The following is a 24,861-nucleotide window of genomic DNA, read 5'->3' on the forward strand; positions in this document are numbered from 1 at the left end:
TATTTAGAATTGATAAGCCTCTTGCCAGGCATGTTAAGAGAGATGATACTAATTACTGATATCAGTAGTATAAAAGAAGTATCTTAACTGTAGCCTCATGTACACTAAAAGAATAATAAAGGAATGAGATAAACAACTCTGTGTCCACCAGTTTGAAATCCTGGATAAAATGGTCCAACTATTTGAAACACGCCATTTCTCAAACCTCTTGTAAGAGGAAATAGACAATCTGAATACGTCTGATTCTATTAAAGAAGTTGAATAAAATTGATCACCTGCCAAATCACAAGGCAGCAGGCAGGCCCAGATGCTGTCACTGTTGAATTCTGCCAAATACTTGAGTAAACCTTATCAAATCTCTACACATTCCTTCAACATATAGAAACAGAACAAATACTTCTAACTCATGCTATGTGGGCCAATATTACACTAAAACCAAAACAACCAATGACACTTAGAAAAAAAGAGCTACACATTAAAATCTCTCATGAGCATATATGCAAAAATTCTCAACAACATATTAGGAAATAAAAGTCAACAATAAATTTAAAAATTGTAAACCAAAACCAAGTGGGATTTATCCCAGATATGCAAACGAGGTTCCACATTCAAAATTCAAGTAGTAAAAGCAATACCTACATAGGTTAAAGAAGAAAAATATTAGTAAATTGAGCAATGTTACAGAGTATAAAGTTAACACACAAAAATCATTTGTGTTTCTACAAACTAACAAACTGTCAGAAAGAGAAATTGACAAAACAATTCCACTTACAATAGCATCCAAAAGAATAAAATATTTTTGATTAAATTAGACCAAGGAAGAGAAAGACCTGTACTCTAAACCTATAGTACACTGATGAAAGAAATAATGACACAATGGAAAGAGACCCAGTGGTCATGGATTGGAGGAATTCTTATGGTTATAATACCCATACCACCTAAAGCAATCTACAAATTCAATGTGATTCCTATACAATATCTAATGGCATTTTTCACAGAACCGGAAAAAATGATCCAGAAATTCTTATGTAGCCACAAAAAAAAAAAACAAAAAAACAAAAAAACAAAAAACGAATAGGCAAATAACCTTGATAAGGCTGAGGCATCACATTTCCTGATTCAAATGACATTAAGCCTTCTCCTCTTTCCTTCAATCTTTTCCAGATGAACAGTCACCTATTAAGTTTTGTCCTCAATATATTAGAAGAAGAAGAGCAAAATAAACCTGAAGCAAGGTATCAGGGAGAAAAGAAACACAGTGACATTGAAAATAAGATAACAGTGAAGAAAATCAAAGCAAGAAACAGTAGGTTCTTTGATATGTGCAATAAATTGAAAAATCTCTAGTAAGACTGACAGTTAAGAAAAGAGGAGTCACATATCATCAATGCCTGAAATGAACCAGCTCATCACTAAAGCTCCTGTAAGTCATTAAAAGAATAATAAAGACTATTATAAAATTCCATGCAGAGATGCCACTGAGATGAAACAGACCAATTACTTAAAAAACTACAACCCACCAAAGCAATGCAAAAAACAGATAAATAAAATAGCTTATAACTATTAAATAAATTGAATTGCTAATTTAATAGCTCCCAACACACACACATGCAAAATCCCAAAGCCCAGGGATTTCACTGTAGAATTTTACCAAGTATCTTAAGAATTAACAAGTATTTTATACAATGTCTCCTGAAAAACAAAAGAGAATGCATTCCTTTTTGATGTGTTTAATGAGGCCAGTATTACTCTAATCTAAAAATTAGACAAAGTCACTACAAAAAAGAAAATCATAGACTTGTTTTTCGTGAAATTTGACCCCCAAAATTCTCAAGAAATTGTTAGCAAATCAAATGCAGGCATGAATAAATGTATGAATAAAAAATTCATACAACAAGACCAAGTTTGGATTTTTCTAGGTATGAAAGATATTTTCTAGGTACTGTATCAAGATTTGAAAATCAGTCAAAGCAATACACTATCTCAACATCATATGATCATATCAACTAATACAGAAAAGACATCTTATACAATTAATTACATTCCCCATCATGGGGCAGAAAAACAAACAGATTCTTACCAATCTAAGAACAGTGAATTTCCTTAACTTTGTATTGACCATATTTAAAAAAAAAACAAAAACAACAAAAAACCCCAAAAAACTTATATCTAACATTATCCTTAGTGGTGGATGACTGAATACGTTATCCCTACAATTCAGAAAATCCAAACTCATAAGAAGTCCTATTTGATTCAACTCTTGTACTATAGTTAAGACATTATTCCTAGTCAGAGGACCAAGTTCAATGTGAGACTCGCCCTCCGTGCTTCCTTTCTGTCAGAGGAAGAATCCCTGATTTGTCTTTTAATTGTCAAATGTCTCAAACCAAGTGTCTCATGAATTCTGTCCTACTTTCTACTTGCAGATGGTGAAAAAGAGAAATGCTGTACCAGTTACCATATTTTAAATATCATTCTCTCTGAATTGTAGCACAGCAACAGAATTTGAACAAACACTCGCGTTCATATCTTCTCCATCATCTATTCTGGCAAAATACATATCTTAGACTAAAGTTAACTTCTTCATATTCTTTTAAACATTTTTTGACTCTTATTTGCATTGGGGGATATAATTCAAATTCCTGTGGTTTTCATGTAAACATATTAGGATTTAGTACTCAATATGCTATTGCAGCTTTATTTTTCTGCACTCTTTCTGTGGTTTCCACTGTTCCCTCCACTGCCCAGTTCTTATGACACTTTCATGAAAACTTTGCCCTTTATTGAGAGGCTTCTGAGTTCCTTTTCCCACTTCTTTCTCCTCTCAAATTCCTACAACTACTTCCAGAGAATGTAAATGACCTTTTCAATAAAGTGATTCCTGAGTTTCAAATTCTAAAATGCTCATTCTATTCAACATGTTTTCATAGCAACAGCCACATTATGTTTCAGTCTGTGATCAATCTGCTTGCCCAACAATCTGGCTGAGCATAAGGGAGGCTCATTCGTCCCACCAATGATGCCTTTACCACAAAAGCATAAAAATCTACAAAACATAAAGTAAAACTTACCTTTATAAATGAAGAATCTGGATATAACATCCCCGATTTGTTGTGTGAATACACCAGGAAATTAGAGTCTAAAAATGACCTAATGCAACCAAAATAATAAACTTTGTTTGAATAACAGCATGAATAAAAGTAACTTCCAGAGTTATGAAATTTAAAAGAAATCTTTACTTTCCACTTTATAAGCTTAAATATGCACAAATTAAATGGGTTCCTTGGACTGCAAGAAGATCAAACCAGTCAATCCTAAAGGAAATCAGTCCTGAATAGTCATTGGAAGGACTGATGCTGAAGCTGAAGCTCCAATACTTTGGCAACCTGATGCAAAGAATGGATTCATTGGAGAAGACCCTGATGCTGGGAAAGATCGAAGGCAGGAGGAGAAGGGAGTGACAGAGGATAAGATGGTTGGATGTCACGAGTTTCAGTAAGTTCTGGGAGTTGATGATGGACAGGGAGGCCTGGCATGCTGCAGTCCTTGGGGGTCGCAAAGAGTCAGACAAGACTGAGGGACTGAACTGAACTGAAGTGGGTTCATCTCCCCATTGTCTACCTTTCTTTCTGATAGTTATATTATGTATATGAGAGAAAACAAGAACCAGAATAACCAGATACAGGTGTGGACACTGTAATGACACAGATTGATGTCTGATAAAATCTAGGGCTTCCAATACCCAAAGCAAAGTTTTTATAGATTCAACCATCTATACATCTCATGGCATAAATGCTTTGGTTAACAAGAATAAGCAGCCATGGGTTGATAAATAACAAAAAATTCATGCTTATATCATTAATTTTTTTTCATAACTTATCCTAGGCTAAAACACAACCTCCAAATTCCCAGTGCTTTAAAATTAAAACAAATGTTGTTTACAAGGTTACTGCAGATTCAACACCACAATGCCTTCCTTCTGGAACCTAGGAAAAGATATGGTCCCTTTACGGAAACTGCTTCTCTTGAAGCAGTAGGAGAAAAATTGTAGAACCGCACAATACACCTCAAAGTCTTTGTTTAGAAGAAGGATTCTACTCTTTGGCTCAAATATCATGTTATTTCTATACATAAATGTGATATAAATGGAGTATGGAGCTATAATTTTCTTACAAGGTGGATGTTGATTATCTTGGAACAATCTAACATACTTATGGTAGGGATGAGATAGGGTGGGACCTGAACTCTTTACTGGAGTGCTTGACCTGGGCAAATGTCTCCTTGAGTAACAAATGATAAAGGAACTATAAGGGACTAAAAATAACTGCCTGCATGAGCAGTTTGGTTAAGTATGCACAAATAAGACAAAAAGGCCACAAAGTGACTACCACTTCTGAGGTGCCGGGAGAAAAAGCAAGGCCCTGTGCATGATGCTTGTACACAGCGCCACCAAGGGATCCTGCAGGCTGTTGCAGAGAAGCCAATTCTGACTCCACGTTGGAACTGTTTCTTTGACTTGCTTTTCATAGCTTTTGTTACTATAATCGAATGGCCTGCCTCAGAGAATCGCGTCCCTCTGCCTGACTGTAAACTGAAGTGCCTTTGTTCAGAACCACGTGATGTAGATGGCAGGAAGGAAGAAATTAACACATCCTCTGCCTGAGACTTGGCATTCTAGGAGATGTTTGCAAGATTCAAGGTCTTTTTACTTTACTATCTCACCTCCCCCCATCTCTGATCTATAAAAGAACCTGGCATCCAGAGGGGGAGGCCCAATGCCCCTCGCCATCCCAGTTCAGCAGGAAGTAGCCAGAGAGACCTTGATGTCCCTATTCCCAAAGAATTGGGCCTCCCATCTCTTGAGGGGGGAATGTTAGGTAGTTAGAATAGGGAAAAAGAGTCCAAAATGGCGGTGGCTAAAAGACCTGGAAGGGGAAAGCCCGTGAAAATAGAACAAAGGAAGGTCCGAGGACTGGAGTGAGAACCTCAGATAAAACAAACAACGCTCCTGCCTAGGCCCAATTTACATAAGACAGGCCCAGGGACAGAGAAACATATAAAAAGAGGAGCCAAAGCCCTCTCTCGCTCGCTCTCTCTCCCGCGCGATGGGGCGTTCTTCTCTTCGCATCTTTGGATCAACGTGCCCTCCCGCCTCAAAGATGGATTTTCCTGCTATTATCCAAATAAATAGAGCTGTAACACTGAGCTGTAACACTGATTTATTTAAGAGCTATAACATGGTCTGTCCTCCAAGAGCTGTGACCCGCCGAGGGGGCTTCAATGTCCATCACTCCAAATTTTTGTTGTGACGAGACAAAGAACCAAGGAGCATACACTGGCGTGACACCAAACACGGTTATTTTGAGGTGCTAGCCTGCCACCTTCTCAGTCAGCTGGCTCCCCAAATACAGTCTCTTCCTTGCCTCAATCCCTCGTCTCTTGGATTCATTGGCCTTTCCTGTGGTGAGCAGAGTGGGCTTGGACCACCAGTCCACCCTGACTTTCACCTCACATAAGGAACCAGCCTGCCCTCCTCAGAGAGTGAGCAAGGGAACCTGCTACTTGTTCTCACTCCCTCCTGCTGCAGCATGAGTCTCAACAAAGCCTTGCCTGAATTTCTTGTCTGGCCACTTAACTACTTCTACTGAGTAAAGAGTCCAAGGACCCTATTTCTCAAGGATTCCAAACATCAAGAAGCCTCTGAACACCAGGATAGAGAGAAACTAAAGCATTAACAGTCCTTTCTTCATCACTACTTTTCTATTCATACCTGCTTTATTTGCTCTCATTCTTTTTTTTTTTTTAAAGTGAAGGAAGTATAGTTAATTTGTGATGATGTCTAAGACAAAAAGATTCATATATATTATATACATATATATATATACACATACACTTATATACATATATGTATACTGAAATGGTATACTATGTATATTTTTATATATCAGTATATATAATGATTAAAGAATCTGAATGGCCCAGATGGGTTTAGGTGAAAGCATCTAGAGCATGAATTCTGGAACAAGGGTAGAGCCACCTTTTATAACTGTAAGCATTTAAATGGAGGTGGTGGAGTGGGACTCCAACAGTACTTCCTGGGAAAAAGAAATTAGAGGTAAAAACTTTCACAGATATTTGAAAAGAATGATTAAAATGAGAAGAAATTAGTTTGTAAGTTTATTCATCCTAGGCTCTTTACCAAAATCACATCTTTTGCTTTTTTATATGAAACAACACAGCAGCCCGCCTTTATCAGTGATATAAGGATAACCAGGCTTGCTTGGTAACTCAGATGGTAAAGAATCTGCCTGCAATGCAGGAGGCCTGGGTTCGATCCTTGGGTTGGGAAGCACACCTGGAGGAGGGAATGGCAACCCACTCCAGTATTCTTGCCTGGAGAATCCCATGGACAGAGGAGCTTGCTGGGTTACAGCCTATGGGGTTGCAAAGAGTCAGTCATGACTGAGCAACTAAGCACATAAACGAAATACAAGTGAGCACTGAAAGAAAAACCACGTCCAACAACAGGAAATTGAAAAGCAAATCAAAGGCAAAAGTCAAAAGCTAGCTTCTAATGAAGCAGCACTGACGGACAAGAACAATCTTAAGTTCAAGAAAAATTAATAAGCTTTCCAAGGAGACCATTTGGAGAGGACAAAAAAAAAAAAAAGACACTATGAAACTAAAATACATGACGTGTGAGTGCTGTGTCCCTTCAGTTGTGTTCAACTCTTTGTGACTCTGTGGACTAGAGCCCACCAGTCTCCTTTGTCCATGAGATTTTGAAAGCAACATTACTTGAGTGGGCTGCCAAGCCTTCCTCCAGGGGACAGTCCTGACTCAGGAATCAAATCCACATCTCTTCTGTCTCCTGCATTGGCAGACAGTTAATATTAAGGAATCGAATAAATGTATCCAAGAAAATTTGCTTACTGTAAACATAATTAAAGGTCTAGCTAATAAAGAGGAAAAATGCTGGCAGAATGTACATCAAAAATAAAGATTTGATCATAGTTGTAGAATATGATATATAACACAGAGAAATAAGATGCAGGATGAAAGCATAGATTCCCCATGGAAGAAAATAAGGTATATGGACTGAAAATTAAAAAGAAAACATTAAGGGACTTTGGATATTTCAGGGAGTATTAATGTAATATACAAACATATACACAGAAACTCACACTCATCCATACAAAGAAAACATACTGGAAAACTTAAAATAGACTGTATCAAATTACAAAAATTTATAGAAAAGAAATATGACTCACAAATTCTACACATTGCCAAAATGTTATTCAATTATGAGAACAAAAAGACATCCACAGATGTTCGATTAGGGAAGCATGCTATTTGCATATTCTTTCTGAAGAAAATAATCTAACTAATCCACCTAGAAAATATTCTAACCAAATAATACCTGAGTCAGCAGAAAACTGCAATTAAAAAAAATGCTTCAAAAAAGTAGGAAAATGCAAATAGGGTTGATAAAGAAACTGAAAGCAGTGGATTTACATCTCAAATGGAAAGAGAATTTTTAAAAATATAGGATGTTATGGTATCACTTTAGGATCTGAGAGACACAAGAGAAGAACATGAGAACCTATGAGAAAAATATGAATATAAGGATTATTTGAAAATCCTTTTTTATAGCAATAAATCCCCAAAACATAGGAAGAAAAACATCAATATTCAACATGTTATTTTCACAACTACAGAAGAGAGAAAGTGGTAATAGCCACAGAAGACAAAACTTCTCACAAATTGATGATGGAGCAAAAAGTGGAAAACAGAAAGATAAAGCCATACATAGAATATAAATAACTCAAAACTAATGAATAAAAGACAATACTTTGGCCACCTGATGCAAAGGGCTGACTCATTAGAAAAGACCCTGATGCTGGGAAAGATTGAAGGCAGAAGACGATGACAGAGGATGAGATGGTTGGATGGCATCACCGACTCAAGGGACATGAGTTTGGAGAAACTCTGGGAGTTGGTGATGGACTGGGAGGCCTGGCGTGCTGCTGTCTATGGGATCTCAAAGAGTAGGACACGACTGAACAACTGAACTGAATTGGACTGACTGACTGAATGAATAAAAACTAATTACCCTAAAATCTTAAGGGAAGCAAGTCAATGAGAACTGTACATTTTCACTTGGAAAGACACTACATGTTATTAATAACCAGAGAACTGCATAATAAAGCAACAATAAAATAGCATTTGTTACCCACTAATTAACAAAGATGAGTAAATATACACTTGTGGTTGAGAATGTAGAAAACAAATATCCTTTTAATTTACTGTCATAAAAATTGGTTATAAAGGTTTTGAAGAAAAAAAGAAACTGGCAGTATATAACACTTAAGAATCTTCTTATTTATAATCCAATAGCTACACTGAGGGCTGGGAAGTCATGTCCAGGGATGCCAACTAGAGAGCTTTCTTGCTGTAAATAAGGGAGGATAAATAATCTATGAGATATATTGATTTGATGGCTACATATGCATTAAAATCATTTTGCATGCATCAGTATGAATGAATCTCAACAAATGATATTATGCACAATGTTGCATTATGGACAACCACAACGACATACAGTAAAATAAAATGTACCTACTGCTCAAACTTTTGGGTCATGTGCCAGTAGCCATGACAACTCTGCTAACTGGTCAGGCTTGCTCAGTGGTACAAGATTCAGCTGAATATTGACTGATGTAGGGATAAATAGAACACCTTGGCTATGATCCACATGTCTTTAATCTTTCAGCAAGCTTAGCCAAAGCACATTCTCATGGGGATGACAGGTGAAGATGGAGAGCAGAAAACCATGAGCGCCTTTTTTAAGCCTCTGTTTAAATCAATTCACCCAACATCACTTCGGCAAAAGTAAGCGTGCAGTAGTGCTCAGTCACTCACTTATGTCCGACTCTGAAACCCCATGAGCAGTAACGCACCAGGCTCTTCTGTCCATGCTGTTTTCCAGGCAAGAATACTGGATTGGGTTGCCATTGCCTCCTCCAGGGTATCTTCCCCACTCAGGAATTGAATGTGAGTCTCTTGCATCTCCTGCTTTGGCAGGAGGATTCATTACCACTGAGCCACAAGGGAAAACCCCATCAAAATAAGTGACATAGTCTCAAACTGGGCTGGCAATTTGCCAAACCCCCAAGGTAAAATCCCCTTCATGGATGACATTAAGGCCTTGCTTTGGCAGAGATGCTTGTGTCACTACATGAAGCTATGAGCCATGCTGTGAAGGGGCACCCGAGACGGATGGGTCACAGTGAAGAATTCTGACAAAATGTAGTACACTCGAGAAGGAAATGGCAATCTACTCCAGTATTCTTGCCTGGAAAACTCCACAGACCATATGAAAAAGGCAAAAAGGATGACACTGGAAGATGAGCCCTTCAGGTCGAAGGTATCCAATATGCTACCCAGGAAGAGTGGAGGGCAATTAATAATAACTACAGTACAAAAGAAGCAGTTTGGCCAAAGCAGGAACAGAGTTAAGTTGTGGATGTGTCTGGTGGTGAAAGTCCTATATTGTAAAGAACAATATTGCATAGGAACCTGGAATGTTAGGTCCATGAATCAAGGTAAACTGGAAGTGGACAAGCAAGAGATGGTAAGATTGAACATCAACATCTTAGGAATCAGTGAACTAAAATGGATGGGAAAGGGTGTATTTAATTCAGATGACCATTATATCTACTCTTTTGGGCAAGAATCCCTTAGAAGAAATGGAGTAGCCCTCATAGTCAACAAAAGAGTTCAAAATGCAGTAATTGGGTCAATCTCAAAAATGACAAAATGATCTGTGTGTTTCTAAGGCAAACCATTCAACAGCACAGTAACCCAAGTCTATGCCCCAATGGCTAATGTTAAAGATGATGAAGTTGACTGATTCTATGAATACCTAGGACACCTTCTAGAACTAAGATAAAAAAAAAAAAATGTCCTTTTCACCATAGGGGATTAGAAGGCAAAAGAAGGAAGTCAAGAGAAACCTGGAATAACAGACAAGTTTGGCCTTGAAGTACAAAATGAAAGCGGGCAAACGCTAACAGAGTCTTGTCAAGAGAACACACTGGTCATAGCAAACACCCTTTCCAAACAATCCAGCGGACCAGTCTACACATGGGCATCAACAGATGGTCAATACTGAAATCACATTGATTATGTTCTTTGTTGCCAAATATGGAGAAGCTGTATACAGTTAGTAAAAACAAAACCTGGAGCTGACTGTGGCACAGATCACGAGCTCCTTATTGCAAAATTCAGGCTAAAGTTGAAGACAGCAATGAAAACCACTAGGCCATTCAGGTATGATCTAAATCTAATCCCTTATCCTTATACAGTAGAGTTGACAAATAGATTCAAGGGATTAGACCTGGTAGAAGAGTGCCTGAAGAACCATGGATGGAAGTTTGTAACACTGTAGGCAATGTAACACAGGAGGCAATGACCAAAACCATCCCTAAGAAGAAGAAATGCAAGAAGGCAAAGTGGTTGTCTGAGGAGGTGCTAAAAATAGCTGGGGAAAGAAGAGAAGTGAAAGGCAAGGGAGAAAGGGAAAGATATACTCAACAGAATGCAGAGTTCCAGAGAATAGCAAGCAGAGATGAGAAAGATTTCTTGAGCAATGAAAACCAAAACAAAACAAAACAAAGAAAAATAATAGAAAGGGAAAGACTAAAGATCTCTTCAAGAAAACTGGACATAAGAAGGGAATATTTCAAGTAAAGATGGGCCTGATAAAGGACAGAGACACTGAAGATCTAACTGAAGCAAAAGATATTGAGAAGAGGTGGCAAGAACATGCAGAGGAACTATACCAAAATCCTAAGAGATGATGCTGTTAGAGTGCTGCACTCAGTAAATCAGCAAATTTGGAAAACCCAGCAGTGGCCACAGGAGTGCAAAATGTCAGTTTTCATTTCAACCTCAAAAAAGGGCAATGCCAAAGAATGCTTAAACGACCTTACCATTGTGCTAGTTTTACATGCTAACAAGGTTACGCTCAAAATCTTTCAAGTTAGACTTCAGAAGTACATGAACCATGTAATTCCAGATGTACAAGCTGGGTTTAGAAGTAGAGGAGCCAGAGATCAAATTTCCAACATTCATTGGATCATGAAGAAAGAAAGGGAGAAACAAAAACATCTACTTCTCCTTCACTGACTATGCTAAAGCCTTTGACTATGGATCACAACAAATTGTGGAAAATTCTCAAAGAAATGCATGTACCAGACCACCTTACCTCTCTTCTGAGTAACCTATATGTGGGTCAAGAAGCAACAGTCAGAATCAGACACAGAACAACTGACTGGTGCAAATAGGGAAAGGAGTAAGAGGTTGTACATTGTCACCTTGCTTATTAAACCAATAAGCAGAGTGCATCATGTGGAATGATGGGCTGGATGAAGCACAAGCTGAAATGAAGATTGTTGGAGAAATATCAATAACCTGAGATGTGCAAATGATACCATTCTAATGGCAGAAAGTGAAGAGGAACTAAAGGGCCTCTTGATGAGAGTGAAAGAGGAGAGTGAAAAAGCTGGCTTAAAATTCAACATTCAAAAACTATAATCATAGCTTCTGGTCCCCTCACTTCATAGCAAATAGATGTGGAAAAAGCAAAAGCAGTGACAGATTTTATTTTCTTGGTCTCCATAATCACTGAGGACAGTGACTGCAGCCATGAAATTAAAAGACACTTGCTTCTTCAAAGTAAAGCTTTGACAAACATAGACAGTGTACTAGAAAGCAGAGATACCGCTTCACCAACAAAGGTCCGTATAGTCAAAGTCAGGGTTTTTCCAGGAGTCATGTGCAGATTTGAGAATAGGCCCATAAGAAGGCTGAGTGCTGAGGAACTGATGCCTTTGAATTGCGGTTCTGGAGAAGACACTTCAGAGTCCTGTGGACTGCAAAGAAAGACTGCAAAGACCAAACCTTTATCCTAAAGGCAATCAAACCTGAATAAACAATGGAAGGACTGATGTTGAACCTGAAGCTCCAATACTTTGGCCAAATGGTGACAAGAATCTGCTCATTGGAAAGACACTGATGCTGGGAAAGATTGAAGGCAAAAGGAGATGAGGGTGGTGGAAGATGAGATGGTTAGATAGCATCACTGAATCAGTGGACATGAATTTGAGCAAACTCTGGGAGATAATGGAGGACAGGAGAGCCTGGCATGCTTCAGTCCATGAGGTACCAAAGAGTCATACATGACTCAGCAACATGCAGATTGCTAGAAATGCACTTGGAAAACAGTACTTGCACAGTAAATGTCAGTTACTGTTGTTCCTGTCATTATTATTATTATTGTTATGACTATTTTTAGCATTCATCCTTCTTGATCCAGAAGTCCATTAATTTATACCATCTGTTATGTAGCAAAATCTATATGATATAAAAATACATGGATGAGGATGCTTCTTGTCAGAGTCTATAGTGACAATCCCTGGAAATAACCTCATTACCTATCAATACTATATACCATGCATCCTCACTACTAAAAATGAGTGGAAATATACATACAGAGAAAGAAAATATATGCTGCTATTAAATAAGACACTTGCAGAAGACAATGTGCATTTGAGCAAAGAAATCATTTTTAGATAGGTTTCTGTATGTTTTATTTCAGGTAAAGATGAAATTTAGGTTAGAAAGTCATGGAGTGATACACACAGGTTATTGATGTTGGTTTCCTCACAGAATGAAAGCAGAAATATGAAGACATTAAAAGTATATACTATAGCAAAATGAGACAAACTGAGAGTGTAACATCAAACAAAATGCATGAAGTCACATAATTATGTAAAATGACATGAAACAAACAAACTGAATTATGGGCAGATAGCATTAGTTCATTTATAATTGTAATGTAATTAAAAGTAAGGAGTTACATAAAATGATGTTCATGTATTTCATATGCTCCAATATTTATATCATTATCATTGAATCTGAATATTAGACTTAAAATCTAAGGATAATGACTCAAAAGTCTAATCTGACATGAATTAACAAGAAGACAACATGCTAAATAAAATACTCATGCCTTTAAATGTTTAGGCTTTAATGTAGACTCAGTTATAGGAAGCCATTAAAAACGTAAGAAACTGAAAACAACTCTATGAAAAGAAGAATGTCCACTTACTGTTTTTCAAGTGGGAGAGTGTATGTTTTCTTGGCAATTTGGATGGAATAGGTGACCTATAGCAAAGGATTCAGAGAAAAAGTAATTATTAGATATTTCAAATCTCTGAAAGCCAAAAGTCCTAATTTTAAAAAATATGTACTCTTTCATATAAACAGGGATGATATCATGTATCAAAATTACATATACTGGAAAAGGAAATGGCAACCAACTCCAGTCTTCTTGTCTGTGAAATCACATGGACAGAGGAACCGGGCAGGCCACAGTCCATGGAGTCTCCAAACAGTCAGAAATGTCTAAGAGACTAAAATTAACAAAAACAAACTGTATATCTCCACTTCTACAGAGATGTACTATTACAGTTATCTTTTTTCAATCTTGGAACATATGACAGAATAAATCATAATCCAAGTTACATAAACTCTAGGATTATAAATCTACTGCAAAATGAGAGCATTAGTTATTAGCATTAAAGTCTCATAAACAAATTTTCACTTAAAATGATTACATTTAGAAATGTTGAGTAAACTTTGAAGAAATTTGAGTTTTCTGATCGTTCCTTATTTTACAGTTTCCAGAGAAAATAAAAGGAAAATTAAAGACTACAAAGCAAGTTCCCTTCTAAGATAAAACAAAATTAAACTAAAATCTGATGTTCACCTAAAGGCACTATTCAGAAAGCTAAAAGGCAGTTCTTCTACTAAAGGATGATATCTGGAATTCAGATTCTATTGACCATTCTGCATTTGTGTGAGTCTCACTTCTAACAGTACATCTCTTCCTTCTCATTTTCCTTAGTCTGTCTCACCAAATGTTCTGTTTTACCTTCTTCTTAGAAATCAAGTTTTGACATTGGGAATCTGAGCTACTTCAGTTTATTTATTTTTTCATTAATTCTACCTCTTCATTTAAGGAGAATCTTTAAGAATTTTAAGGTTATATATATTTTTCTATTTTTAAATTTCCAACCATTTTCTGTCACTTATTTATTTGTGGATAGGAGTATATTATGCTATTATATAAACTTGAGAGCATGATACATGTTTTTCTTTGCAATTTTTTATTCTCATTCATTGTTTATTATTTAATATTGATTACAGTTTATGACCTCTCCATCAATGCATGAACCATGTACAAATATATTTTTAAATTTAAAATACTCAAGAGTTTTCTCCAACACCATAGTTCAAAAGCATCAAGTCTTCTGCGCTCAGCTTTCTTTATAGTCCATTTCTCACATATACATAATACTGAAAAAATTATAGCCTTGACTAGAAGGACCTTTGTTGACAAAGTAATGTCTATGCTTTTTAATATGCTGTCTAGGTTGGTCATAACTTACTCCAAGGGGTAAGCGTCTTTAATTTCATGGCTGCAATCACCATCTGCAGTGATTTTGGAGCCCAAAGAAACAAAGTCAGCCACTGTTTCCACTGTTTCCCCATGTATTTGCCATGAAGTGATGGGACCGGATGCCATGAGTTTAGTTTTCTGAATGTTGAGCTTTAAGCCAACTTTTTCACTCTCCTCTTTCACTTTCATCAAGAGGCTTTTTAGTTCCTCTTCACTTTCTGCCATAAGGGTGGTGTCATCTGCATATCTGAGGTTATTGATATTTCTCCTGGCAATCTTGATCCCAGCTTGTGCTTCATCCAGCCCAGTGTTTCTCATGATGTACTCTGCATATAAGTTAAACAAGCAGGGCGACAATATACCGCCTTGACCTACTCCTTTTCCTATTTGGAACCAGACCATTGTTACATGTCCAGTACTAACTGTCGCTTCTTGACCTGCATACAGGTTTCTCAAGAGGCAGGTCAGGTGGTCTGGTTCCCATCTCTTTCAGAATTTTCCAGTTTATTGTGATCCACACAGTCAAAGGCTTTGGCATAGTCAATAAAGCAGAAATAGATGCTTTTCTGGAACTCTGTTCCTTTTTCGGTGATCCAACGGATGTTCGCAATTTGATTTTTTGTTCCTCCGCCTTTTCTAAAACCAGCTTGAACATCTGGAAGTTCATGGTTCACATAATGCTAAAGCCTGTCTTGGAGAATTTTGAGCATTAATCTACTAGTGTGTGAGATGAGGGAAACTGTGCAGTAGTTTGAGCATTCTTTGCATTGCCTTTCTTTGGGATTGGAATGAAAACTGACCTTTTCCAGTGCCGTGGCCTTTGCTGAATTTTCCAAATTTGTTGACATATTCAGTGCAGCACTGTCACAGCATCATCTTTCAGAATTTGAAATAGCTCAACTGGAATTCCATCACCTCCACCAGCTTTGTTCATAGTGGTGCTTCCTAAGACCCACTTGACTTCACATTCCAGGATGTCTGGCTCTAGGTGAGTGATCACACCATTGCAATTATCTGGGTCATGAAGATCATTTTTGTACAGTTCTGTGTATTCTTGCCACCTCTTCTTAATATCTTCTGCTTCTGTTAGGTCCATACCATTTCTGTCCTTTATTGAGCCCATCTTTGTATCTCTTTGTATCCCTTTGTATCTCTACTTTTCTTGAAGACATCTCTAGTCTTTCCCATTCTATTGTTTTCCTCTATTTCTTTGCATTGATCGCTGAAGAAGGCTTTCTTATCTCTCCTTTCATTTCTTTGGAACTCTTCATTAAGATGCTTGTATCTTTCCTCTTCTCCTTTGCTTTTCGCTTCTCTTCTTTTCACAGCTATTTGTAAGGCTTTCTTAGACAGCCATTTTGCCTTTCTGCATTTCTTTTTCAGAAAGAATGAAGGGATGGAGCTAAAGCAAAAACAACATCCTGTTGTGGATGTGACTGGTGATGGAAGGAAGGTCCGATGCTGTAAAGTGTAATATTGCATAGGAACCTGGAATGTTAGGTCCATGAATCAAGGCAAAGTGGAATTGGTCAAACAGGAGATGGCAAGAGTGAACATCAACATTCTAGGAATCAGCAAACTAAAATGGACTGGAATGGTGACGTTAATTCAGAAGGCCATTATATCTACTACTGTGGGCAGGAATCCCTTAGAAGAAATGGAGTAACCATCATAGTCAACAAAAGAGTCTTAAATGCAGTACTTGGATGCACTCTCAAAAATGACACATTGATCTCTGTTCGTTTCCACGGCAAACAATATCAGCAATATCACGGTAATCCAAGTCTATGCCCTGACCAGTGAAGCTGAAGAAGCTGAATTTGAATGGTTCTATGAAGACCTACAAGACCTTTTAAAACTAACACCCAAAAAAGATGTCCTTTTCATTATAGGGGACTGGAATGCAAAGATAGGAAGTCAAGAAACACCTGGAGTAACAGGCAAATTTGGCCTTGGAGTACGGAATGAAGCACAGCAAAGGCTAATAGAGTTTTGCAAAGAATGTACTGGTCATAGCAAATACCCTTTTCCAATAACACAAGAGAAGACTCTACACATGGACATCACCAGATGGTCAACACTGAAATCAGATTGATTATATTCTTTGCTACCAAAGATGCAGAAGCTCTATACAGTCAGCAAAAACAAGACCGTCAGCTGACTGTGGCTCAGATCGTGAACTGCTTATTTACAAATTCAGACTTAAATTGAAAGAAATGGGGGAAATCACTAGACCATTCAGGTATGACCGAAATCAAATCCCTTATGATTACACAGTGGAAGCGAGAAATAGATTTAAGGGACTAGATTTGATAGAGTGCCTTGAGGTTCGTGCCATTGTATAGGACACAGGGATCAAGACCATCCCCAAGGAAGAAAAGAAATGAAACTATTTAACCATCTAAAGTTTGAAACATTTTATGATGTTACATATAAGATACTCTATAGTTAAGAAAAATAATGACAGGGCTGTTAGTAATTATCATAAAATTAACTCCTAACTCTCCCCATAAAAGGAAAAGGCAACTCCAACTCTCATACACACTCATTAAAACTTTATGTGTGTGTATGTATGTCTTTAAAACTTCCTTTAAATTTACTGCCTTTAGAAAGTGAGATAGCCGTTCACTTTCTTAACAAGTCTCTGCACTGCCTAGATTTCATTTTACAATGTACATAAGGGACACACTTTATCATGTTTTATCAAAAATAATACTACTTTTATTTTTGCAAAGATATACATATACACATACATGTTAAATATAGGCATGAAGATATTTATATACTGTTATCTTAAAATCATGCTACAAGTTAAATATTTGTATGGCCTCATTTACATATGAGATCTATTTAAATAGAAAATTTAGTAGACCATAGACTCCTTTTTGTGTAATACGAAATCAAGGCATTTCTTCTCTTTGAATCTGTATTTCAAAATTATTTCATAAGGCTTATATTTACTTGAGAAATGAAAAGAAAGCACTTGCTCTCCTCAGACAAAACGTCTCTTGAACACAATCTTTAGAACACACAGTGTCATGAAGGCATGCATCGATTTGGGTCTTACACTCCAGTAAAAATAAAACACTCTTTTATTTTAAAGTGATTTGTTAATTACATGCGTTTCTGAAATACTGCCATCTTTGGTGTTTCTCTCAGTCTTCCGTGGCACTGTAATTTGTAGAAGTGATGTTTCAGAGTCTGCAGTAAGGAAAACAAGAGTGAGCATTCCCCAGGGCATGACCGCATCCTTTCTTACTTGTCCTCTCCTATCACATCACTTGTGGATCTTACAAGCCCCAGTGCGCGTGCACCCGCGCACGTGCACGCACACGCACACCCCCCCCCCCCCCCAATATCATACTGTGTAGGGTTTTAAGAAGATATCCCCTGGACCCCATCCAGGATCCTTCCCCTACCCCCACCCTCACCCCGTCTCCCTAGAAGACCTGTGTCCCCATCTGGGAGTGAAGGACAACTATCCCAGTCCTTCTCTGATACCTCCGACCAGCGGGCCTGGCAGAAGTCTGAAACTGGGCAGGACTCCGACCAGACCCGCCCGGGCTCCCCCAGTCTGGCCTGGGCTTCTGGGGCCAGGAGGGCAACCCCTCCACCCCCACGCCAAGGGACACTGAGACGATGGGCCCCCCTCCTATCCGGCGGGGTCCTCACTTACGATGGCCCGCTGAGGCCAGCCGGCCCAGCCCTGTGAGGATTAGCAGGAGAGGTAACATTGCGTGACCGGCATTGCCTCAGGGAAGGCGGTTGACTGGACGTAGCTCGAGCTGTTCGCCAAGCACGGCGGGGATTGGGCGCGCGGTCTGGGAGGGGCTGGGCTGGGCTGGGCTGAGGGGCGGGGCTAGAGGGCAGATTGAAGGGGCGGGGCTGGAGAGGGACTGGGCTAAAGGGCGGAGAGGAGGGGCGGGGCTGGAGGGTGGAGCTGGAGAAGGGCAGGGCTAGAGGGCGGAGAGGAGGGGCGGGGCTGGAGGGCAGATTGAAGGGGCGGGGCTGGAGAGGGACTGGGCTAGAGGTCAGAGAGAAGGGGCGGGGCTGGAGGGTAGGGCTGGAGAGGAGGGGCGGGGCTGGAGGGTAGGGCTGGAGAGGGGCAGGGCTGGAGGGCGGAGAGGAGGGGCAGGGCTGGAGAGGGACTGGGCTAGAGGTCAGAGAGAAGGGGCGGGGCTGGAGGGCAGAGAGAAGGGGCGGGGCTGGAGAGGGACTGGGCTAAAGGGCGGAGAGGAGGGGCGGGGCTGGAGGGCAGATTGAAGGGGCGGGGCTGGAGAGGGACTGGGCTAGAGGTCAGAGAGAAGGGGCGGGGCTGGAGGGTAGGGCTGGAGGGGGCGGGGCTGGAGGGTAGGGCTGGAGAGAAGGGGCGGGGCTGGAGGGTAGGGCTGGAGAGGGGCAGGGCTGGAGGGCAGATTGAAGGGGCGGGGCTGGAGAGGGACTGGGCTAGAGGTCAGAGAGAAGGGGCGGGGCTGGAGGGCAGAGAGAAGGGGCGGGGCTGGAGGGTAGGGCTGGAGAGGGGCAGGGTTGGAGGGCGGAGAGGAGGGGCAGGGCTGGAGCGGCGAAGGGAGATTTAGGGGTAGGAGTGGGACAGGTTTTGGCTGGTTGAGGCTCGAAGGCGGGTGAAGTGTGGTCTGAGGCAGGATTTTATTTGGTCTCTGAGTTCCCTCGAACTCTTATCGGACTTCGTGGACTATAGCCTATGCTGCTCTGTCCATGGATTTCCCTGGCAAGTATACTGGAGTGGATTGCCATTTCCTAGTCCAGAGCATTTTATGGGACCCAGGGATGGAGCCCAGGTCTCCTGCATTGGCAGACGGATTCTTTACCACTGAACCAACTTGGAAGCCTATGATTGAAATAGATGACTACAAGCCCTTAAGAAAAACATCCCTGGATTGTGAAACTGGCAAGGGTTGCACTTCATTCTCAAAAAGAGTTGCATACACCTTCTAGAGAGTTAGCAGTTATACATATTTAAAGGAAGTTTGGGCTTCCCAGGTAGCACTAGTGGTAAAGAACCTAGCTGCCAATGCAGGAGTCTCTGGAGCTGTTGGTGAGATCCTGGGTTGGGAAAATCCTCTGGAGGAGGAAATGGCAATCAACTCCAGTATTCTTGCATGGACAGGGGAGACTGGCAGGTTACATACAATCCATAGGGTCACAAAGAGTCAGACATGACTGAAACCATTTAGTAAACACCCAAGCAAAGGAAGTTTCTGTTTGCATGAGTCTGGGAGATAGAAGTCCTCCTTCATTTCTGGTACTAGAGAAGATCAATATTTTTATCTTACAGGTTTTTTACCCTTACATTATGTATAGAAAAACAACAGATTTGTCAACTAGTTTATACGAAAATTGCGTGTGTGTGTATTGAGTTGTGTCTCACTCTTTGCTACCCTTATGGACTGTAACCAGCCAGGCTCCTCTGTCCATGGAATTCTCCAGGCAAGAATACAGGAGTGGATTGCCATTTCCTTCTCTTGGGGATTTTCCTGACCCGGGGTTTGAACCTGTGTCTCCTGCATCATCTGCGTCTTCTGCATTGGCAGGCAGATTCTCTACCTCTGAGACACCTGGGAAACATGAAGATTTCTGAAACTGCTAATGACTAAGCAACTGAAATGATCGTGACAAACATTCACGAGAGGCAGATTTGTACAAGATTTGGGAGATAATATGCCTGGTTGAAGCTTTGTTGGTTTCAGGTATTTATAGGCTAGAAAGTATTCAGACTTGAAAGTATTTATGGAAATAAAAGTCTGGATCCCTAGAATTTGAGCTGAACACGTACGTTTTCAGATGATGGTAGATACCAATACTATACATGGAGAATGCTAAAGATGCTACTAGAAAATTACTAGAGCACATCGATGAATTTGGTAGAGTCCCAGGATACAAAATAAATGCACAGAAATCTTTGCTTTTCTAAACACCTACAATGAAACAGAAATTAAGGAAACAATTTTATATACCATTGTGTCAAAAAGAATAAAATACCTTGGGATAAACTACCTAAGGAGACAAACAGACCTGTACTCTGAAAACTATATGACACTCATGAAAGAAATTGAAGATGACACAAATGGTTGGAAAGATATATCACGTTCTTGTATTGGAAGAATCAGTATTGTTAAAATGACTATACTACCCAAGACGATGTACAAATTCAATGCAATCCTTATCAAATCACCAATGGCATTTTTCATATATCTGTAATAAATTTCTTTTAATTTGTATGGATGCATGAAAGACCCCAAATAGTCAAAGCAATCTTGAGAAAGAAAAATAGAGATAGAAGAATCAGTCTCCCAGAGTTCAGACTATACAAAGCTACAGTAATGAAAACAGTTAGGTACTGGCACAAAAATAGAAATATAGGTCAATGGAACAAGATTGAATGCCAAGAGATAAACTGTACACACCTAAGATGAACTAATCTATGACAAAAGAGATGAGAACATACAATGAAGAAAAGACAGCCTTTTCAAGATATGGAAGCAACCTAAATGCCCATTGAGAGATGAATGGATAAAGAAGAAGTGGTATATTTATACGATGGAATATTACTCAGCCATCAGTTCAGTTCAGTTGTTCAGTCGTGTCCGATTCTTTGTGGCCCCACAGACTGTAGCCTACCAGGCCCCTCCCATGGGATTTTCCAGGCAAGAGTACTGGAGTAGGTTGCCATTTCCTTCTCCAGAGGATCTTCCCCACCCATGGATCGAACCCTGGTCTGCCATATCGCAGGCAGATGCTTTACTGTCTGAGCCACCAGGGAAGTCTTGTTACATACAAGGGTCTCCCATGAAAACATGAGCAGCACTTTCAGCAGCCACATTGCAGGCCAGTAGGTTTGTGTGATAGGTTGAAATGTTGAAAGAAAATGACTACTATACCTGGCAAATTTGTTGTTCAGAATTGAAGGAGAGATAAGAATTTTAAAGACAAGCACAGTCAAAAGGAGTTTATCACCACTAGTCCAGCCTTATAACAAATAATAAATGGAGTTCTTTAGGAAAACATATGAAGTATAAGTCTCTATGGTAAAGGTAAATATATTCTAAAATTCAGATTAGTTGAATGTTTAAATTAGTCCATTAAACATAAAGGTGGTATGCTTAAAAGTCAAAAGTAAGGAAAATAATAACTATTACAATATGATAAGGTATATACAACATAAGAGCATAAAACATTTTGAAGAGGGTAAATATTTTCTAACTTGAGTTTTACAATATATTCAAACATCAGTTATCCAATTGAAATAGACTGTTAGAGATATATGTTTCTATATGCAAACCTCATGGTAACCATACAGCAAATACAAAACAAACCAAAACCAGAAAAGTGGATGCGCAGAAGACAAAAAGGAAGGACATGTCTGAAGTGAACCAAAAAGGAATGCAGAAAAAGAGCAAAAGAGGAAAACAATATAAGAATTACAAAACAGCCAGGAAAAAAAAAAAAGAAACACTATGAGAGTACACCTGTACCTATCAATAATTATTTTTAAAGCAAATGGACCAACTTTGTCAATCAAAAGACAGAATGGATGATGGGTGAAAAGCAAGACCCATCACTCTCCTGTCTACAAGTGACTCCCTTCAGATATAAGGACACAGAGAGTAAAAGTTGAAGGGATGGCAAAAGTTATACCACATAAATGGAAATGAAAAGAAAGCTAGGGTAGCTGTACTTATATCAGAAAAATTGACTTTAAAACAAGTACTATATTTAGAGACAAAGAGAGGTATTGCTTATTGATATAGGGGACAATTCATTAGGAAGAAACAACATTTATAAATATATACGTACTCAACATGGGTTAGTCACTCAGTCATGTCCAACTCTTTGTGACCCCATGGTCTGTCCATGGAATTCTCTAGTCAAGAGTACTGGAGTGGGTTGCCATTCCCTTCTTCACTGGAGCTTCCTGACCCAGGGATCGAACCAGGGTCTCCTGCATTGCAGGCAGATTCTTTACCATCTGAGCCACAAGGAAGCTGCCTGAGTCTGCAGGGCTTCCCTGGTGGCTCAGATAGTACTCAACATAGGAACACCTAAATATATAAAGCAAATAGTGATAGAAATAAAAGCAGAAACATACAGTAATGCAATAATACTAGGAAACTTTAAGTACCTAGGTACTTCATTTGGATAGATCTTCCAGGCAGAAAATCAACAAAGATACACTGGCTTTAAATGAAGCCCTAGGCCTGATTGACACATATTTATAGAACATTCCACCTAAAAGAAATAGAACTCACATTCTTCTCAAGTGCGTGTGGAGCATTATTCTGGATGAATTATATATTAGGCCACAAAATAAGTCTCAACCAATTGGAGAAGTTGGAAACCATATCACACATATTTTACAACAGCATATACCTAGACAAGAAAACTTGAAAAGTCAAAAATGTGTGGAGACTAAGCAAGGTACTACTGAACATTCATGTTTCAACAAGATTTTCAAAGAAAATGAAAAAAAAAAATACCTTGAGAGCAAAAGAAATGGAAATGTAATATACCAAAATTTATGGGAAGTAGATAAAGGAGTTCTAAGTAGAAGTTCATGGTCATGAACCACTATTTCAAGAAAACTAAAATAACAAAATTAAACAACTTTAGTTTGTACCTCTAGGAACTAGAAAAAGAAGACCAAATGAACTCCACATTAGTAGATGAAAGGCAATGCCAAAGATTAGAGTGGAAATAAATGAAACAGAGACAAAAAAGGTAGTAGAGAACAATCCATGAAGCCAATAAATTGTTCTTTGAAAAAATAAACAAGATTGAGAAATACTTAGCTCAGCTCTCCAAACAGAGTGACTGAACTACTCCAAAAAAGAGAGGGCCAACACTTTAAAAACTAGTAATGGAAGAGAATATGTTGCAACTAATACCGTAGAAAAAACAAAGAATCATAAAAGTATACTACAAAAAAACTATTCATGAGCAATTTGGAACACCTAAGAGAAATGGATAATTTCATCAGAACATAGAACTCTGTGAGACTGAAACTTAAAGAAAAACAGAAGCTGAACAGATTGATTACTAGTAAGAAAGCTGAATGAGGAATCAAAAACCTTCCAACAACCAAAAATCCAGGACAACTGGCGAATACATACAATACATACTAATCCTTCTCAAACACTTCCAAAAAATTTAAGGGGAGGGAACATTTTAAATCAACATTTTATGAGGCCAGCATGACCTTGATAGCAAAGCAGACAAAGATAGCACTAAAAGAGAAATAGTATTGTCTGATATCCCTAGTTGAGTTGGATGGAAAAGTCCTCAACAGAATATTAGCAAACCAAATTCAACAGCACATTAAAATGATCACATACCATGACAGAGTGGGATTTATTCTAAGGATGCAAAAGTGAGTCAACATCTGTAACTCAATCAATGTGTTATGCCCCATTTACAAAAGGATAAAAATAATATGATCATCTCAATAGGTATATAAAAAAAGCATTTGAAAAAAATATGGCATCCATTTATGATAAATATGCTTAACCAAGTAAATATGGAGAAATGTACTTCAATATAATATGACTATATATGACAAACTACACCTAATATCACATTGGACAGTGCAGGGACTTCCCTGGTGTCCAGTAGTTAAGATTCCAAGCTTTAACCATAGGCATCATGGGTTTGATCCCAGGTTGGGGGACTGGGATTCTGCGTGCCACTCAGTGTCCCCAAATCACAAAAATATATAAAACAAAACAAAACAAACAAACAAGAAAACCAACAAGTAGTGTAAAGATGGATGATTTCCCTCTAACATCTGGAAACAAGACAAGATTGCCCACTCTTGCCATTTTATTGAAAATCATATTGAGACTGTTAGCCAGAGAATTAGGGGGGAGAAAGAGATAAAAGACATCTAAGTCAGAAAGGAAGAATAAAATTGTCAGTGTTTGCAAATGACATGGTTTTGCACATAGGAATCGCTAAAGACTCCACTAAAAACTGTCAACAGTAGTAAACAAATTCAGTGACTTTACAGGACACAAAATTAATGTATAGAATACCTTGTGTTTCTATACAGTAATAGCACACCATCAGGAGGAGAAATTAAGAAAGCCATCTCATTTATAATAGCATCAAAAAGACTAAACTACCTAGAAGTAAATTTAAAAGCCACAAAGGTAAAAAAATCTGTGCTGAGAAATACAAGACATTGATGGAAGGAATTAAAGAATACATAAGGAAATGGAAAGAAATGCTGATGAATGTCTATATCACCCAAATCAATGTAGAGATTCAATATAATCCCTATCCAAATTCCCCTGACGATTTTCACAAGCAATCCTGAATTT

General features: G+C 38.8%; 1 protein-coding gene across 4 annotated transcripts in view; it reads right to left on the reverse strand.

Moving 5' to 3' along the window:
* Window positions 1–18,339, reverse strand: part of LOC122688081 (A disintegrin and metallopeptidase domain 3-like) — a 115,093-nt gene extending 96,754 nt beyond the window's left edge. For all 4 annotated transcript variants that reach the window (XM_043893907.1, XM_043893906.1, XM_043893904.1 and 1 more), the window contains exons 1-4: window positions 18,204–18,339; window positions 17,646–17,728; window positions 13,175–13,230; window positions 3,072–3,150 (exon numbers count right to left, since the gene is read on the reverse strand). In XM_043893907.1, the coding sequence (XP_043749842.1) occupies window positions 3,072–3,150; window positions 13,175–13,230; window positions 17,646–17,728; window positions 18,204–18,261 (276 nt within the window). In that variant the 5' untranslated portion in view covers window positions 18,262–18,339. The remainder of the gene's footprint in view (window positions 1–3,071; window positions 3,151–13,174; window positions 13,231–17,645; window positions 17,729–18,203) is intronic.
* Window positions 18,340–24,861: the final 6,522 nt, after the last annotated feature.

The sequence above is a fragment of the Cervus elaphus genome, chromosome 32 (assembly GCF_910594005.1).
Source record: "Cervus elaphus chromosome 32, mCerEla1.1, whole genome shotgun sequence".
Taxonomy (NCBI): Eukaryota; Metazoa; Chordata; class Mammalia; order Artiodactyla; family Cervidae; genus Cervus; species Cervus elaphus.